Source organism: Nothobranchius furzeri, chromosome 6, assembly GCF_043380555.1.
Source record: "Nothobranchius furzeri strain GRZ-AD chromosome 6, NfurGRZ-RIMD1, whole genome shotgun sequence".
Lineage (NCBI taxonomy): Eukaryota > Metazoa > Chordata > Actinopteri > Cyprinodontiformes > Nothobranchiidae > Nothobranchius > Nothobranchius furzeri.
The window spans coordinates 41,397,890-41,418,014 of record NC_091746.1 but is presented as its reverse complement, the minus strand read 5'-3'; the positions used below and the strand labels follow the sequence as shown (position 1 = coordinate 41,418,014).

Here is a 20,125-nt window from a genome sequence, read left to right as displayed (position 1 = left end):
TATCCATCTAACCAAGTCCTGCATGAGCATCTATATCTCTTTATCCTTGGACAATCCCAACAGAGAACAGCTCCTTAACAGAGACCTTCATGTCTCATTATTCTCTGATATGCGTGTATGGTATGTGACGCCATATCTTCATGACACTGCATGGTCCATCTGCTGTCCTATAATTGATCAAGGCCACCATTAATCTCAATCACTCTGTCCTCCCTGAGGAGAGGGAGCTGAGGGAGGCTTGTCCTCAAGGGTAGATAAGACCTTAATCAGAGGCCTTGTTAGGCCAGACTTTGACCAATGCTTGGGTGGGGAGGTGAGCGTCCGCCAAACCTCATCCTGGGCTCCTGCGACTCTCTGGAGATCATCAGACTTTTAGGGTCAAATCTTAACTTTGAGTTCTACCTCTGTCTATTTAATCAGAGTTGTACAACCTCGACGGTTTGGAAAGATTTCAAGAGTGGAATTATTTATGTGACGACATGCTTTAGCATTAATAGTAGAGATTCATAAGTTTGCACTTTAATGTTTGGGGAGTGGAGTGTTCAAGCTGTGCAATCTTTTTACGCTAAATTTTTAACCAGGGCTTGGGTGAAATGAACCTTATTAGGTGATAACTAAAAACAGGATTTTTATGTGTTTGCCTTATTTTGGTACAAACATTGGCTAAAAATCAATGAATTATCAAGTTGATAATGTACTCCATAAAAACACAAATTTAGTAAAAAATAAATTGGGAAACGTTTATATAATGGGGTTTAATTAATATCTGGGATTAACCTATTGAGGACTGTGGTCACAAATTATCCTCGAAGCTCAGATGGAGCATCAGGATTGGTACCTTCCTCACAAATCAGCTTTAACCAGTTCTGTACACGTCTGCTGCCCTCTGGTGGAGACCAACAGGTGGCAAGAGCCAATTGTATTTGTCCATTAATGATTAAAAAACAAAACAGACTAATAAATATTTCTTTATTTAACAATAGAAAATAAGTTAAGTTTTGAAATCTAGATTTTTTAGTATTTTACGTTTCAGGTTTTGAAAGGGTAATTGTTAAACTTTAACATATGTTGTCATTCTAGATTTAGGAGAATAAGCTAAATCAGTCTTAAGTTATTTACATTCATATGTGAAATGTGTCTAATTTAGCTGCCTTTTTTTCACCATTCCTCTGCCGTGTAAATGTAATGTTATGCCTGTGATCTGATCCCAGTACGATCTTTCAAGGGCTTGGTTAAACTTCAGGATGATGCCAGTCCTTCCCAGCTCAGCCCAGGATTCAGATTAGGAGATGTGCCAGCTCTGTAGGGGGTTTGCTGGTGGTGTGTGTGTGTGTGTGTGTGTGTGTGTGTGTGTGTGTGTGTGTGTGTGTGTGTGTGTGTGTATGTGTGTGTGTGTGTGTGTGTGTGTGTGTGTGTGTGTGTGCGCGCGCGCGCGCGCCCCAACGTCCTACTTTGAGAGGAATACATGCCACGTGTGGCGACATCCTCCAGGCGAGATGACTTTGAACTCTCTCCCAGCTGAACCCACAGATCTGTGCCAGTGTCCCATTGTAGCATCTAATGAACACAGCTCTCATACCACAGCTTGAAATAATTTTTTTTCCCTCTCAGGCTGATAACAAGAAGTCTGCTTAGCAACTGAAATCAGTCTTTTTAATTAGTGCTTTGTGATTACAGCTCATTGGCAAAAACATCACGTCCTGACAAATACTGCCTTTGGATGAGCCTGTGGTGCATTTCTAATCACAACACATTTGTTCACACGTTCATCCCCCCCCCCCCCCCCCCCCCCCCCCCCGTGCCCGATGTCTCTTAAACTGACCTCTCAAACTATGTTATTAATCTTTAAACAAATGTGCAGCTCATCACCTGAAGGATCGGAACCACTAAGCACTTCACTAATAACTGTGAGCTCAGACAGGGATCTCTCTTTTTCCTTTTATCTGTTTGCATGATGATATTGTGTTTTTTAAAAAGCCTTATTAGTTCTTAATACACCTTATTTTTTAATTAAGCCTACTCTGAGCTTCATGACGAGTTTTATTGAGCCTGAGGGACTCCTGGAGGAAGCTATCTTTTTTTCAATCTGAGCTCTCTGAAGTGGAATTTGTTTGATTAACAGGCTAAATTACTGTAGGATTTCTCCACTTTTATGACAAAATCACATTTGAGATGGAGAAGCTTCACCTCATTAATTATACACGCCGAAGAGAATCGATAGGAACCTCTTTACTGTTCAGTCCTCGTTAAAGGTGAATGCATAATTTATGCGTGAGTCAGCGTGACTGTTGTGTTTAACATGAACAGAACTGACAAAAACATCTCTCTCTCACACACACACACACACACACACACACACACACACACACACACACACACACACACACACACACACACACACACACACACACAAACGTGTGTGTTGGCTTCAATTAATCACTTCCTAAAGGAAGATGAGGACTGACTAAGTGTTCTCCTCCATCCCAGACTGCTGATCTACGGTCAGTACTGCTGCCACATGGAGAACGCCCAGAAGACACTGGAGGAGCTAATAATGATGCGAGAGGATGTCAAGATTAAAGTGGAGGTAAAACTTTAAACTCCGGTATTTATTTATTACTAATTCTATATCTTTTAACCCTTGAAACAAGAAAAACAAATGTTTTTGTTCATATTTGAAAGTAACATGATGTAAGAAATCATGTCGTAATTAAAATGTAATTAAGATGATGGTGTAAGATTATAATGTTTAACTTTTAATTCAAACATCCTCATTTTTTAAAGACTGTTTTAGGGTTATTAGCTTGTTATTGCTGTTATGTTCAGAGCAGGCTTTAGAAAGATATCCTGAGTAAAATCCCCCGATGCAGGATTGTGTTCTGCTGGTTTCTTTAGACTGTATAGAGGTTATGCACGTGATCAACTCAAGCTCTGGACCAGACCCAAAACTCACACGTCTGAAGAAAATGTTCTACAGAACAAACTTGTATTCGTTCATTTTAGTGTGAATCGTGTTCAAAGCAAAGTTGTTACCATGTCAACTTTATGAGCACATTAACGCTTTTATTCTGAAAAAAGTGCACATAAATGTAGATTGATTTTAAAGTTTGCTGTAAAAACTTTATTCTTCTCTGAAGATGGTTGATGGCAAAATGACCAGGAAAAAAATGTATGGACATTTTTTCGGAGTCAGTCACAGCTTGTTGACCTCATGTAGGTATATTAAAAATAAGATAAGGCTTTATTGATCCCACAGTTTGGAGGTTTCTGGGTTACTACAGCTCAGAGAGATAGCAAAGGAGTACAAAAGTGAGTGAGAAAGCAGACGTACTTGTAAGAATCCACTATGTCGATGTCTTTTCCCTGGATGTTCAACGTTGTTGTAGGGGGTGACTTCCTCCACAAGTCTATGACCATCTCGTTCGTCTTTCTGGCATTGGTCTGAAGAGCGCTGGTCACTGATGACCCCCCATTTATTTATATAAATATAGATAGATAAATATTTAGAGTTTACTAAATTCACATCAAACTTGTATAAACTTCAGACCTTCAAGTGTTCCGATGTAGTATGTATATTAGTATTATTATTAGCATTAGTGTTGGTACTTTCATTAGAAACCTGCTGTATCTAGTCTTATGGATGTCTGCTGCCCTCTGGTGGAGGACCAGGTGGCAATGACCAATTCATTTCTTAATTACTGTTATATTGTATAAGAGAAAATGGATTTCTTATCATAATCTTTTTATTACAATTTCTTGAGTGTGTACTGTTTTTTCTACATCCACTCTCATAAGTCTTTAGTAAAAACAATTTTCTTGAACAAAACAACAAGAAAATCACCATTTGGAGTTTAAAGAACCATTTCTGCTGCCAGACGCTCCTCCTTCCTTCTGTATTCGTGTTGTTTGTGGATCCTCTGGGATCAGCGTCTCCCATCGGAGGCTGAGCTGGAAGCTGAATTGCTATGTAATAGCGGGATCAGTGGTTTTGGGGGCTATTGACAACATAATAAAGTGATCATAGCTTGGGTAGTTGGCGCTGTGATCGTCTCAAAAAAGAAAAGCTTTGTTACCGACTAAATCGGCTTCTTACGGTTTCTTTAAAGACCTTGTTGGTAAAAACGGGATAAGCTGTAACTGCACAGCTGTGGAAATGAAAAAAATCCCAGCTGGGGAATGTGAAGGAATGATATCAACAAAGGCCCTTTTATAAAGACAATGCATGAATGTTTTCAGTATTCAGAGGAATCTTTGAGTCAGCATGGTGAGTAATTGTATCACAGATTCAGACATGAACAGAGTTTTGTGCATTTATAGGACAAACAATCCTGGTGAATGTGTGGCAGGCAGCAGAGACCCGGTGATGGACTATTAAACAGTAAATGAGTTATTGTTGTTGGATAGCACACCAGTCTGCATTGTGCAACCTGTAACGGCTGTCTGGGTCATTGTTCCACAGGAATGTACGATGAAAGTTCAGGAGGGGAAGTTCAAGCTGCAGGATCTCCTGGTGGTTCCCATGCAGAGGGTCCTGAAGTATCACCTACTACTGAAGGTAGGCGCCTGCGTTAACGCGCGGTTTGGATGTTCAGACGCTGCTTGCAGAAAACATTTTCAGGATTTATTTTAAAATGATGAATCAGATTCGACATTCACCCCAGCAGGCTTCAAACACGGCTCCAAAAAGTTTGAAACTTCTCTGCAGAGGCCTGCAGCAGATGTCTGAGTGGAGTCAAAGTCGGTAAAACTCAAGTGTCCCAGTTTCACCGTGAGAAAACGTAAACTTCTGAATTCATTACTGCAGCATACGCTGCCTCTTCACATGCTACTTATTACATCTGCTCCGAGTCTGCTCGGTGTAATCATAACAGTGTTTTATAGACGTGTGTATCAGGAGTCTCTGATCCTGGTCCTTTAGTCCCCATCCTGCATGTTTTAGTTGTTTCTGTACTCCAACACACCTGAATCACCTGCTTAGCAGCTCATCACACTCTTGTTCATTACCTGCAGCTCCATATTTTTTATTAATTTATATGGGAAAAAAGCTATTCTAAACAAGTTCAACTGTTCTGAAGTAAAGTCTGATATTTACCAGAAAAAAAACGATTTATACTGATTTACAAGTCACAGAAAAATAAAACAGTATTTGTGATTAAAGAAGACCAACACGATGACACTTGGATTTTCTGAGGTGTACCTGATGAATTAAGTATTTCTATTAAAATGCAATTAAATCGAAACAAAACAGAGAGATCAGCGTTTGACCTTGACCCTTGACCTTTGCATTCAGGGACATGCATATTATGACTCCCAACATTTACAATAGCTTTTTAAGTAGAAAAATCATAGGAAAGTTACAAATGTTTCCTACAAATTTTAGTCTTTCCAACATTAAGGAACATCTTATTATTTTCCATGTAAATTTATTAGATGAATCTCAGATTTTTTTTTCTCTACCCAAACTTTACCCTTCCACTGGCTCTTGAATATTTGATCAGTTCTTCTGCTTTGAGCCATGAATGGATTGTTTATCTCTTAATAATCTTAATATGTATTATTATAATGAACCTTAAAAATCATAAAACAATAGATAAAACATTATTTTCTATTATTTAGCTCAACCTAACCTGCAGCCTACCTAAACAATGGTCAATCATTTAAGTCTCTTCATTGTTGACAGTGAAGAATGGATATAAAAAATGTTGGAATAACATTTTATTAAGATGATAATCAGACATCTGTGTTTAATTAGTGCCCGATAAAATCAGTTTTCCCACTTTTCAGAGGACAACCCTGTTGGTATTTAACTTTTCAGAATTCCATATTAATGACTCAAAAAGACCAAACTTCATCAGGTCAAATTGTGTATTTAGCAAGAAAACATAAACCAACATAACTGAATAATTAAAATATGCAGTTTAATAAATGACACAGATAAACACGCCTTTTCTGAGTTAAGGCACGGAAACACTTTGGATGTTTTTAGTTTTACATTTTCTTTTGTAAAAAATAATTTAAAAAAATACGTAAAAAATCAAATGTTTAGACTTGACCAAGGTCATAGCAGCTCTTTGTAAATGTGAATGTTTTATGGTGTTACTGATAGTTATCGGACTGGTTAATATTTACATCTGATGACCGAAACAAAGAGTAACACACAAATAAATGGATGAATTCAGACAGTCAGGGTTCAAATTAACATCAACGAGTTAAATGTCTGGTGCTTGTTTACAAACAAAGATTTTCAGTGAAACTTCTGATTTGATGGAATTGAACGAATCATCAAAGCGTGCACTAATCAGATTAAACACATCCTGTTTCAGCAGCTGTTTCAGGAGAACTGCGGCGTGCAGCGGGGCCTCGGAATCATCGTTTTAGGATCATCTTGATATCTTCTTCTGTTCCTGAACTTTTTAGGATTAACTTCTAGATGGCTGTTGGGTTTTTGTCCTCTATAATCTATTTCAGACTTCGTTCTAACCGGAGTTTTATTGGATTGAAAGGTCCACATTTTTACATGCATGTGTAGCATCACGGAAGGTCCTCTAATTTGTGGCAAAGGTCACATTTACCCAGCTGGGTCAAGCTGGGTCAAACAGTGCTTCACATGAAATTGTAGCTTTCCAATTTCTTTCTAGTTGGTGGGTAAATATTGAATGATGCTTTTGCGTAATCTAACTGTGATTCTTTTTATTTTATTTTGCTGTTTACTGATGATTATCTACACTTGTGATTTTGGTTTTTATTATGAGCCAAAAATGCTATTATTTTATTTCTACAATAAAACGTTCTAGCTCCAGCTTCACTCTGTCTTTCACACTGGGGGTGTTTACGAGCCACTCGTTCTCCCTCACATCAGTGTCACGTCTGTAATCTCAGTAAAGAGCAACCATCGCTCTGCCTCCACATACTGCAAACACATTCTTCAATATGTTACGTCTCAGAGTATATTTGATAGGACTTTTGAGCAGTTTTGTATTTTACAGGAACTTTTAGGTCACTCAGCAGATCGGCCTGAGAGGCAGCAACTTAAGGAGGCTCTGGAGGCTATGCAGGTGTGTTTTATGTGTTTTTACATAAAAACGATCAAACACATTATGTAATACCTCCACAGTCGTTGGAGACTGAATGTTTCCCTACTCTTCTAGGACCTGGCCATGTACATCAACGAAGTGAAGAGGGACAACGAGACGCTGAAAAAAATCAGCGAATTCCAAAGTTCAATAGAAAATCTGGTATGTGTTCTCAGCTTCTCTGTTTTCTGTTGGAAACGTGCAACTAAAGATATTGAAAATGTACTTTTATGAAAATCATTTGATCGTATTTCTGGAGATGATTTTGGAACTGAAATGCTTTTGTCTGCTGGTAGTTCACATGGTGTTTGAGAACTTTCCCATCACTCATGTGAAGTATGAAAGCAAGAACCAGCTGTTGTGAAGCAACAGAGCCAGTCGTGGAGAAACGGCTCCGTGTCAAGGCAATCTGAAGTTGATTTCTATGTAAAAGATATGAGTGAGTGTTGTTGTATAGAGCGTCCTGATTGGTCCTAGTGTGGAGGAGTATGCTCTACATGACTGATGAGCTAACAGCTAGTCTGCTGTGGTTTTACAATGACTCAGATTTCCTAAATGTCACAATGTTATGAATATTTACACTATTAGTGTCAAATTACATGATTATCCATCAATCCATCCATCCACTATTCCACTGTTCCATACACCAACCCACCCTTCCATCCATCCATCCATCTATCCACCATTCTATCCATCCATTCACTGTTACACACACACACACACACACACACACACACATCCATCCATCAATCCATCCATCCACTATTCCACTGTTCCATACACCAACCCACCCTTCCATCCATCCATCCATCCATCTATCCACCATTCTATCCATCCATTCACTGTTACACACACACACACACACACACACACACACACACACACACACACACACACACACACATCCATCCATCTGTCCATCCATTCACTGTTACACACACACACACACACACACACACACACACACACACACACACACACACACACACACACACACACACACACACACACACACACACGCACACACACGCACACACACACATCCATCTCCTGTTACCCAGTTTTCCAAGGTTGGGTCATAGAGAGAACTGGTCCAGAAGGGAGACCCAGACATACGTCTCTCCAGTGATACTGGTGAGGTTGTCCAGAGGTGTTTCCAGGCCAGAGAATGTGTCTAGTCTTACCATCAAGTTCTGCGTCTGCCTTGGAGTCTCCCTCCAAGATTTGCCTGTAAAACATCCAGAGGAAGGGATCCACCAAGCATCCTAGTCAGATACTCAAACCATCTAAACTGGTCCCTTTTGGATGAAGAAGAATAGCAGATCAACTCTGAGCTCCACCAGGCTATTTCAGCTGGAATAAAGAGACCAGGTCACCTTCTTGTAACTGGGACTATGAGGGGAAATCACCAGCGAGTGCCTGGTGGTTGAGTCACAGCTTCTGAGCTGTGGACAGTGGCTCAAACTAGCCATTAGCTGACTGTTGTTTGTGAGTGATGAAGCTGCAGGAGGCAGCTGATTGACTCCCTGTGTGCCTTTATGACCCAAGCAGCAGGTGAAACTTGAGGAGTACGGCAGGCCAAAGATAGACGGGGAGCTGAAGGTGTCGTCCAACGTCAACAGAACAAAACAAGATCGGTGAGTTCTAATCTAGCAGAGAAGAGCCAAACTCTGCAGCACCTCATCACATCTGAATGTGTTCTGTGTCCTCAGGTATATCTTCCTGTTTGACAAAGTGGTCATCGTGTGCAAGAGGAAGGGCTATAACTATGAGCTGAAAGAAATTATTGAGCTACAGTCGTACAAAATGTCAGACGACCCCATGAATAACCGAGACATGAAGAAGGTGAGCAAACAAACCGCCACGTGCAAGCGAGTGGAACTGTTCCGCCCTTCGTTCCATCTCCGTGAAGGGAGCGTTGCTATTGTACCTGATGAAAGAGGCTGTGTAATCTTTACAAATGTTGCCCTTGAGCTGAAGGAGCTTGTTGATGGTAATTTCAGATTCCGAACTTATGCGCCAACGTGCCGAACGTGCATTGTGCTCGCCCGTGCTTGAGAGAGCGTGTAAATGTAATGAAGGTCATTTAGGATTCATTAAACCAGTGCAGTGCATCGTGCCACCGGTCTAACTTGGCTTTTTGTTTTTATTTGTTCATTTGCATGTGTGTTGACGTTTGCATGTGTAACGGGGTCTCTCTCTGGTGTCTTTTTTTTTTGCATGCCTACCAGTCAAGCGGAAAAATGGTAAGCTCCAGTGACCCCTTTACCTAACTCGTCTTCTCACTGAGGTGGTGTTCTTCAGGCTGTCGTGTAGCTCTCAGCTCTGTGATTGGCTCTGCTGCGTCTGCTCAGATTGCATTGCTAACGCATGCGACAATCATATTCCAAGAAGCCAACATGTGTACATAAGGACAAGTGCTGTTGTTTCAAGCTTCTCTGCTCGTATCTCTGTCTGCCACCCACACATCCCTCCCACCATCTCTTCTATGCTCACTTTTGTTCTCCACTAGTGGTCTTATGGTTTCTACCTGATCCACCTGCAAGGGAAGCAGGGCTTCCAGTTCTTCTGTAAAACCGAGGAAACGAAGAGGAAGTGGATGGAGCAGTTTGAAATGGCTATGTGAGTATGATAACACGGAGGTTTATTAAGGGGCAGAGAAGAGATTGTAATTACAGTTAAAAAGTTATTTAAAAAACAGATACATGTATTCTATTACGCCTAAAGGCAGCATCTCACTGAACGGTGACTGTTGGTGGTATATTTTTTCTATTTATTTATTTAAAATAAAAGCATGTCCAGGGCTGCCCCTCAACCCGATGGAGGCTGGAGTTGAGTGAGGAAAAGCAGTTAGAGAATGACTGAAATTATTTTACTTTTTAATTTAAAAAACTAAGTGAAGATATGCAAGTTTTTTGTGAATTGTTCTCTTTTGCTAAAATATATTCACAAAGTGTCCGAATTGTATCTTCTGACAACGTTCGTGGCACACTTCCGAACTCAAAAGTATGAATTTCGTCACACTAAAAACTCAAAGCTGGAATTGCAAATTTAGAAAACAAATTAACTGAAAACATTTTTTCATGCCTCTTAACAATGTTCTAACACAGTATACATATTTTGTGGAGATCAAAAGAAAGAAAAAAAAGTCAAAAAAGGTCTAAAAAATCTCCACCAATGACACGTTTCAGACCGAAAACAACTATTGGATGCTTCCCTGGTTCCCCCATTCATTATGCACTCACGTATTGAGCAGCAGAACACCACTGGTGTCAGCGGTTCTCCGCTCAGTAATATTTATTAACCTAAATTTAAGGAGGATAAAACCACCTGAGATGAGCCATCTCGTTTTTGAGTGGCTCCACCTACATTATAGCCAACAAAAGAAAGATGGCTGAAAACAAAAACAAGTCTAAAACATCATCACAAATTAAAACAACAAATAAAAAAAAACATTGTGGTATGGACATAAACTAGTTTGCCATTTATACACATAAATGCACAAACACACATAAGCATGTTTGCTTAATTGCTGCATAAAATGTAAAATGGAGGATGTTCATGTTAATTAGACAAAGGTGAAGTCTGCGTAACCTTTTAAACCTGGAATAACAAAACAAAAGCTGCTCATTAAAACGAGTATGGTACTGAGAGTCAATGGGTAGTAACTAGGGATGCTCCGATCCGATCACGTGATCGGAAATCGGGCCCGATCATGTGAGTTTTAAAAGATCGGAATCGGATGTTAAAGATCGGATTTAACCTTATAAAACAACAAGCATGACATTTTTTATCAATCTTGAGTTTCAAATTGAATAACAATAGCTTAATTTTGTACCAAGTTTCACTTCCTCAATAACGACATGACAACACCATACAGCAGCCGTAATGCCACACGTTTTAAAGTGGACCGCGGAATTCAGATCGCAGTTAGCTAGCAGGTTAATGCTCGTCTCGCTCCAGGAGGGCAAAAAATGTCAGCGGTTTGGAATCATTTTAAACTGGAGACCGAATGCTGTCCAACAGCCACTTGCAACGTGTGCAAACTGAGTGTTTCACGTGGTGGAAAAGACAGAGCTGCTTTTAACACCACGAACCTGATCCGCCATCTCAAGAGCAAACATTCAGCTCAATATTCCGAGTTCACCGCGGCAACGCAGATCAAAACATGGATCCAGCCGACACTGGAAGCTATGCTGAAAAACAAAGAAAAACTTTTTATGGTATCATGTTGGATGCCGTCATATAAATAATAATAATAATAATAACTTAACAGGTCAATTTGGATGCAGTCTCCCTTTTTTCTTGCTATTTTATTGTATTGCTGAAGTATCGGATCGGGACTCGGTATCGGCAGATACTCAAAATCAAATGACTCGGAATCGGATCGGGAGCCAAAAAATGTGATCGGAACATCCCTAGTAGTAACAGTATTTTCAAATAGGATAGAAATTCTAAACAAATGCATTTGAAAATAAATAACAACCAATAAATTTGATGCCTAGCTTTTAAGGAAAGCCATGAAAGGCGTTCATACATGTGGGGTCTTAAAAGGACAACGTAAGCTGTAGTAAGCTGTTATAAATAATACCAGTAGAGTGTAGAGAGGAAACTGGAATTCTGTGGAACAGTGGAAACAAGAACTGAGTGACGAACTATAACACTGAAGCCAAAGCAGTTGATTGAACGATAAAAGGATTTCACTCTGAAGTCTATTTTGTTTACAACTGCTTGAATGTACATTTCAACGGACAAATCCAGGAAAGGAGAAACATCTGCTACCACTTCAACTTTAGGACAAACTACCAGAGGCCCAAAAAGAAAAACACCATTTGAATTCAAGGGACAACAAAAGATGTTTGGACCTAGAAAACAGCTACTGGTGTTTAGCACCATCTCGTTTCCTCTGGCAATGCAGGTTTCTGGTTGCGGTGGATGCAGAGAAGACACCCGAGGGGAGGGATGAGTGCTCCGTGACTGTTTGCATTCAAAACCTAGCTTGTTTGTAGATTTGCCATAACCGCTTTCACCGAGAAAGGTTCCAGACGCCACTGATGACTTTGGTTTTTAAAAGGAAAGTTTTCTTTGGTAAAGTCTTTGAATAGGTTTCTCACCAAAACAAAGTCATGCCCTTTGACTGGAAAAAAATATGTAATGTTTCAGCAAGTGAGTTACTAAATTGGCTTTTATGTGTCTTTTGCCTGCTTTCTGTTGAATCAAACCTTGAATTAGTTCAACGGCCTTTACTGGTTATGTACTGTAGGTACTCGTTCTGGGTTTGGCAAAATTAGTTGTCGGTGCATTCCCAGTCAGCAACCCCTCCCCAAGTTTTCTTGTAAATCATTCACATTTTACCCAACAGCAATGAGATTGGGAACCATTCCAGATGGGTTCCAGAACCAGGTAGCCATTTCTCAAACGTGTTCCCGGCGGTATGAGAGCACGGTCGTGTCATTGTCACCCACAGTCCAGTGAGATCCCTATAAGATTCCCGTTTGATATCATTCCAAATATCTGCTCTTTTACAAGGAACCTTTCACTCTTCTAGGTCCAACATCAAGCCGGAGCGAGCCACCGCTAATCAGCACAACTTCCAAATGCACACGTTTGATAAGAACACCAACTGTCGAGCTTGCAAGATGCTGCTAAGGTAACGATGTGAACAGACTCCTCAACTTTTTGGTATAAAGCTGCTTCTTTCAGACTTCCCACAGCCTTTAGCTCTTGCAGAGGAGCCCACATAGATGGTTTTCCCACTTCGTTTTACAATATGTGGTCAGGAAAACTTCATGTAGAACAGACTCTGACAGGAACATGCATCCAGCATGCTTTGCACCAGGACCGGACACGAGGAATCATGCTCCATCCAGTGGTGACTAACAGCTACACAGCAGCCTTAAAGCTACTGAGATATGAAGTTTTAATTCCTTATGGTGTGTGTAAATGTGCTGCCTCTGTACCAAATCCAGTTAACAGATTTGTACGTTTGTGCTGAAAGAAAGAAGCAGCTGGATGTAGAATTACCCTTTAATTAAAGATTTAGAGGCAGAATGCAGTTACTGTTTTGTTTTGTTTGTTTGTTTTTAAGATCAGATTTAGAAACAGGTTTATTGTCAAACATGTACTTTTAAGTTGTAATTATATTCTTTAGGTTATGTTTTTATAATTTATTTTTAAAGCAGATGATACCTTATTAGTTTATTTTAGGCAAAAGTACTGACATTTAAATGTTAAATGGCTTTTGCCTACAGTTTTTTAAACGTTGTTTTAAAACTTTTTATTGATTTTCTGGAGGATCTGAAACAACAAGTCATTAAATGAAGAAATTTTAATTGTTAAACTCAATAATGTTATTGCAACATTGCTGTTTTCACATGTAGTTTTGAAAAATGTTGATCTGGCTGGCCTTAAAGGTCAAAGTTCACATCTGTACAATCATCTCATAATGGGTTTAAAATAAGCAAGAGCTGTATTTGTTGTTATGGGGTGATGGTGACAGAGGAGCTAGGAGTCCACCTAATCAAAGGGTTGCAGGTTTGAGCTCCGCTCAGTCTGTCACTGTTGTGTCCTTGGGCAAGACAGTTTACCCACGTTGCCTGCTGATGGTGGTCGGAGGCACCCGCGGTGCCAGTGTTCAGCAGCCTCACCTGTGTTGGTGCTCCCCAGGGAAACTGTGGCTACATCATAGCTCATCACCACCAGGGTGTGAATGGGTGGATGACTGATTGCACCTTGGACTCTAGAAGGCACTTTACCAAATACAGACCATTTATTTACCATATGTAACATCAAGGCACTGTAATAAGTGCATTTTTTCTAATTTGTTGTCAAATTAAAAACAAAAAAACTGAAAGATTTATAAAACTCACACATGATCCATCTACTTTATTAGAAGAAGGGATTATCTTTTATGTAGCATCTCAAGATAAAAATAATGAGGCGCTTCACAAGAACAAAAATTAAAATGATAAAAAAAGATTGAAAATATTAAAAAAAAATTCTGAAGTAAGAAATTGTGATTAAGAAATGTGAGGAATAGAAAAGAGAAGAAAGCAAAGTGAAATTAATAAACAACTCCTTTGTTTCACCTAAAAGGGTCAAAACATTGAACCTCATCAGATTTTGGTGGCGCTCTGACAGCAGGTACCAAACGCACCGCTGTCACACATCAACACTTCTACTTCCATCTCAGTAAGCCAGCTCAGCTCCCACTCTGGTGTACACTGACCCGCACATTTCGCGGCGCTGCTGACCCAAATTTACAGAGCTGGTGGAGGCAGGGACCAACGATCTGGATGCTAATTAGTGCTGCATCCCCTGGTGGATCCCTGCGTGATTCATGAGCCTCACTACTCCATGTGGCAGCGTGCTCTGCCGGCTCGTTTCCAAATGCCCACAACAAACACACCTCCAGACCACACGGGCCTAAACGAGTTGGGTCTGCTTTGCGATTTGGAGGAATTACACAGCAGGAAATGATGAAAAGGTTCTGCAGAGTGGAAGAAGCATTAGGTCCCATTTGTGTTCTGTCCTTACAGAAGGTTAATGTGTGTCTCAGACGCTTCCTGTTTGCATTACTCATGTGTGTGTGTGTGTGTGTGTGTGTGTGTGTGTGTGTGTGTGTGTGTGTGTGTGTGTGTGTGTGTGTGTGTGTGTGTGTGTGTGTTTTCTCTCCCCAAGGGGCATATTCTATCAGGGCTACTACTGCTCTCGCTGCGGAACAGGAGCTCACAAAGAGTGTCTGGAAGTGATCACCATCTGTAAAATCAGTAGGTGTTGTCTTTGTTAAACGAGTTTGTCTCGTAAACGTTTGGGGTGTTCAGATGTACAGTTAGGCCACATTTAGACAAAAACATGCAGCCACAACAGCGATGGCTTGGACAACAATAATAACAATGGCTACTATAAACTGACGTTGCTGCCGTAGCAAAAACTCCTGCTTGGTGCATGACAGAATCGGAGTGGTTTAAATATTTATGTAACTGGATTAGGAACAAAAGAAAACGGAAGTGATGGGTCAGGAGAAGCCATGGGACTCGTTTCGTCCCCTACAGGGATGTGTTTTCTCCTGGAAGTCCAGCTGGGATTATTTGCTCCAGTAGGCTGCACATCGTTTACACAGTAACTTTCTGTTGTGAACCTTTGGCCCATTGTGAGAGATTCTTAGATAGAATTATCAACTAAGACTAGAAAATGTACAACCAAGAGGTTGGCGTGCTAGATAAAGGTTTATCCAGCAGTCAGGCAAAGTCCTCCACAAAAACAAAACCTTTGGTAAATATTAGCTCGCAATGCTGAGAGACGAGCAGTTCAACCCTTCTATGACAAAGCAGTGTAAACAGCTAAACAAGACCTTCTGTGGAGGATATGACCTTTTATTCTAATCATCTAGAAATAAAAACTTGTCTTTGATAAAAAGCCAAAGTCTCTTTTTAAACTAAATGTAATGAGTCATCATTAGATTAATGTACTTGTACAAGAAAGTGGTCATAATCTTCAGGTTGGACTCTTTAGTGTTCAGTAATCTTTAGCATTAGCTCGAAGCCACTCATATGGGAGCGAATTTGAGGAAAAAATTAAGCAAAACATTTAGATATTTAGAAATGAGTTCGTTATTTTTTTTGTCTGAGTTGAGCTTAAATTTCTTCTTTTTGTTTTTTTGTTTCAGATCCTCTTGACATGGTAAGCCATTTAATCTCGTCTTTCTTAACTTAATGCATTTTGTAAAATTACTCTAATGTTTGAGCTTTTTTATAATCATGATGATGCATTTTGTTTGTTTTGCAGGAGCCTGGCCTATCACCTGGTGAGAGCACTTAAACTTCCACATGATGCCCGATTTTTCTACTTAGTTTTGGCATCAGATGCTCAAGGACAGCACAGCTCTCTGCTGCCATCTAGTGGACAGATACGAGAGATCAGCTTTAGTATGATGAGCTGTGAAGTAGAATAACTGTTCTAAAATAAGAAAAACGTGATGTAGCTTATATGAACAACAGTTGACAAACATTTAATAACTTAGTTTTATAGTTTATTTATTTTATTTTTATATTTTAACCCTTCAGGTGTTTTTCACAACAAAAAACAAACCAACCTGCATTATGCAGAAACTGAGCACAACAAATTCAGAGTCACGCTTCTCTAACAAACAAAGTGTTTCCAGGTCCAAAGATGGTGGCGGTGAGGAACTACCACGGCACACCAGCACCTGCAGGGAAAACACCTCTCTGCTTCCAAACAGGAGACTTCATAGAGCTGCTAAAGGGAGACCCAGATACACCGTGGTGGGAGGTACTGCTCGGGACATCGAAATGTTGTCTACGATGTAAATGATATCTGTGCAAAGACACAAGAATCCAACTAACAACTCTACTGGAGCTAATTAACACATTTTAGATGATTTGTTTATTCCTGAGAACTTGTTTCGGTGCCAAGCAGCCAGCAGAGACTCCAGGAAGTTGTTAGCGTGCACAATCTTTGTAAAACCCCAACTTGTTTTAAAACATGAGATACGGTAAAGATTAAACTAGATTTTTATTGTGCGATAAACGTGATCAAACTATAACATCTCTTGAATACTGCATTCTAATACTTTACCCAGTGTTTTTGTGGATTAAAATACCCAATTTAAAAAAATAATAATTTAATTTTAATACCCAACCACCAAATAGTTCCCGAGCGCGGCTGTGTCTGCAGCTCACTGCTCCCCCAGGCGATGGGTCAAATGCAGAGAACAAATTTCGCACACACACCTGTGTGTGTGACAACTAATGGGACTTTAACTTTAATTTAAGTCTCCAAAAAAGCCATTTTGTGCTTGATTGGGCTCGATTTTCCCTAAAATTGCTCCTAGATGTTTTTTCCATGGCCTAATAAAATTTAAATGTTTTTCTTCCATCTTTCTTTAATATTTACTTTCCATTCCACCATTAGTTATTCAGTTCGTAGTCACTCCCAGACATTGTAGTCCCCTGGCTCTCAGACTTGGTGTGCTCTGCAGCTTGTCTGAGGGAACGGGATACAAACAGTGTCAGGAAGGGAGAAGTTAAGTGAAAAATTTGGTTGAGACTCCTGGGTAAAAATACAGGTAATGTTTGACCTTTGAACAGAATCAGGCGCACCTTCTAAGTTTAAATCAAGCTAACGTTAATCACAAACAAGGAATCGTTTGCTCGTCGGTTTCAGTGGAATAATTCAAAGTGTAGTGAAGTAAAATCAGATTATTAAAATGTCAAGAATATCTAATTCCTTGGAGCAAGCTGCAAACTTCACCACAGATGGTGTTTCTTAATAAAGCGTGGTACCTACAGACCTCTGGAGGCCTTGGCTACCGATGATCAGAGCGCATGATGGAAGCGCAGACACCACCACCCGCTGTGGGGTCTTTCACTGTGCCTCCTGAATCATTGACATCTATACTCTAATATTGGATGAGCTTTTCTAAGAGTGACTCGAGGCGACTTGCTAATGCTGTGAATTTATCTTGGCTATTACGGTCGGTTATCCCTCGACAGAATGGCGGTTTAATCTCCCCGTGTGATGTCAGAGGACACGCAGCGCTCTGAATCGATCGCTTCAGGCGCCTTCTGTCTGATGCCGATGAGCAATCCTGATGGATGTCTTCCTGGTTTTGGGGAGGGACTCTTATTATTAGTAGCCAATCTGTTCAAGTGGATGTAATACAGAGCTGCTCCAAAGGGTAAACATTCTTCCCCTCTTGACCTCTGACCTTTCCTAGGTAATGGGAATGCTCACCACCAGATGTGTTTTTTAGTGGTGTGTGTGGTGGAACGTGTTTGATCTGGGGCTGCAGTGAGTGGTTGAAGCTGCTTTACCGAGCCTACAGAACAAGCTAGCTTTAAAAAGACATGGTCACAGACCTCTCATTCCTCCCGTCCGCCATCGTCCCTAGGCCACGCCCCCCGATATGGGATCGCGCATTGCCAGAGGAACTGAGAGCGCTAAACACCGGGCGCCGTTTTCTACATCTATTGTTGTCCGTGACTTCAGTTGGTGTTTTTCTCTTTGGGAATCTGCTAGTTGGTCCTAAAGTTGAAGTGGTAGCAGCCGGCTGTTTCTCCTTCTCTGACGTTATTGAGCGGAGAACCTCTCACACCTGCGGTGTTCTTCTGATGAACACGCGAGCGTGTAATGAGTGGAGGACCCAGGGAAGTGTAGCGGTGTGGCGAGACCGACAACCAGATTGTTCAGTGGTTGGCTTTGGAGCCGTGTTTGTTATTGGCTGATGTTTTTAGACAAAGAGAAACATTTCTATTATTATTTTTTTTAATCTTCGCATTACATTTATAGCTGTTCTATGTTAGAATGTTAATGGGCATGAAAGAAAAGGTTTTATGCTAATTTGTTCTGCAGATTTGCCATTGTAGCTTTAAAGCTGCTCAAAAACAGCAGCGTCTCTTTTCTAGAGGACACTCACACCAGCAGACGCAGATATTCACCCTCTGTCCTTCAGGCAGAAGGAGGAGCAGACTCAGTCATCAGGAAGAAAAGCTCTGACCCTTAACCCTTTCATGTTTCACCCAAAAACCTTTATTTGAAGTCATTTGGGCCAATAGTGGTTATAAAAGGTAATGATAACAATTATAAAACAACACTACTGTGAGTAAATTCAGTTTAGCTTTAAACAGGAAATGTAAAATGTGCACCACCAAGTGGTTGACCTGCAGGTGACCTCTGGACTTTATTGACTGCAGTTTGGTTTTAAATGTTTATTAGATTCATCGCATAATGTGTTGTTTACCAATAACAAATAATCAGATTTTTTTTTCTCTTTTCTGAGCATTGCAATGTTATATTAATGTTTACCACTAGGGGGCATCACAGCGCCAGACTTTTAGATGGTGTCAAACATGTTCAGTGTTTTCTTTTGAGTTATTGTTCTAAAATCAGTCGTCCTAATTGCACACATCTTCTGTCCCTTTATCTCTTCACAAATGTCTTTTATGAGCACATTTCAGGTACTAGTTATAAACTTCTCCTGTCTTTGTCCTGCAGGGGAAACTGATGCAGACACCAAAAAGCGGCTTCTTTCCCAGCTCCTGTGTAAAGCCTTGCTTGGACCCAAAGGTACAAACACAACAGGAGCTTCATCATTAAAGCACGAGTGATGTCAGAGCACATGAAGACCGTTTTTCTGCATGTGTGACACAAAACCATCGCCACACGAGACTTTTTGAGGCCACGGTGTTGATTTTTTTTAAACCTTTATTTCGTTGCAGCCCTTCCCGTTGTTATCCAGCCGGCAGTCCTCCAGAGAGGCCGACTACTTTGGATATCCTTGGTAAGGCTTTAGATTCTGAGTCTGGTGGATTTGATGGCTCTGCACGTTGTCTGTGTGCAGCGCCGCCATTAACCCAAGGTTACTCTGCTGTAATTGGTTCAGTGTTGTTAGCGGTAAAGATCTCGTCTCTTAACTTAATGCACTGGTTCAATTTAAAGCGTGCCAACCCTCCGAGAAAAGATTAATTACAACACGGCCGTTTTATGTTGAGTATTTACAGAAGCCCTTAGCCGTGCCGTCGGGTTCTCCGAGGTCAAAGCTTTAATTCTTTATTTCTCTGTAGGTTTGCTGGGAACATGGAGCGACAGCAGGCAGACAACCTTTTAAAATCCCATTGCAGCGGGACGTACCTTATCAGGGAGAGGACGGCTGAAGCGGAGCGCTACGCCATCAGCATCAAGTGAGTCTTTCACGTTTTTACCGGACGGGACAATGTCACCGGGAGCTTTGTTGTTGTTTAAGTCTCATGGGAGGTAGTTAAAACTGTCACGGGAAGTCCCCGTCAGCTTTTTCAGAGCGTCTTTTAGCTCCAGCTAATTACCGTTTAGTAATTGCTTTTACTTTTTTTGTGCCTCCTCATGAACCCCAAAGATAAATAATGTTGGAGTTCTTACCGGAGCTGCCATACTGTGATGAATTGGGAGGACGATTGCATTTGTACATTTGCATTCAAAGCTTTCACACAGGTGCAAAAGCTCTATAGGGGCCCATATGTTTTATTTTTTTTAGCAAATTAAACAAATCTGACAGC

At 40.6% G+C, this 20,125-nt stretch overlaps 1 protein-coding gene across 11 annotated transcripts in view; it reads left to right on the top strand.

Annotated features, from left to right (window-relative positions):
• The window catches only part of vav2 (vav 2 guanine nucleotide exchange factor), a 286,917-nt gene that overhangs the window by 257,975 nt on the left and 8,817 nt on the right, over positions 1 to 20,125 (top strand). For 4 of the 11 annotated variants that reach the window (XM_015975923.3, XM_015975961.3, XM_015975906.3 and 1 more), the window contains 16 exons: positions 2,488 to 2,587; positions 4,460 to 4,555; positions 6,987 to 7,055; positions 7,149 to 7,235; positions 8,622 to 8,710; positions 8,786 to 8,918; positions 9,305 to 9,319; positions 9,586 to 9,695; positions 12,622 to 12,723; positions 14,754 to 14,842; positions 15,742 to 15,755; positions 15,861 to 15,879; positions 16,237 to 16,364; positions 19,089 to 19,160; positions 19,313 to 19,374; positions 19,658 to 19,774. In XM_015975923.3, coding sequence (XP_015831409.1) covers positions 2,488 to 2,587; positions 4,460 to 4,555; positions 6,987 to 7,055; positions 7,149 to 7,235; positions 8,622 to 8,710; positions 8,786 to 8,918; positions 9,305 to 9,319; positions 9,586 to 9,695; positions 12,622 to 12,723; positions 14,754 to 14,842; positions 15,742 to 15,755; positions 15,861 to 15,879; positions 16,237 to 16,364; positions 19,089 to 19,160; positions 19,313 to 19,374; positions 19,658 to 19,774 — 1,302 coding nt within the window. The remainder of the gene's footprint in view (positions 1 to 2,487; positions 2,588 to 4,459; positions 4,556 to 6,986; positions 7,056 to 7,148; positions 7,236 to 8,621; positions 8,711 to 8,785; positions 8,919 to 9,304; positions 9,320 to 9,585; positions 9,696 to 12,621; positions 12,724 to 14,753; positions 14,843 to 15,741; positions 15,756 to 15,860; positions 15,880 to 16,236; positions 16,365 to 19,088; positions 19,161 to 19,312; positions 19,375 to 19,657; positions 19,775 to 20,125) is intronic. The other 7 variants (XM_015975985.3, XM_015975978.3, XM_015975950.3 and 4 more) reach the window with 3 other exon arrangements.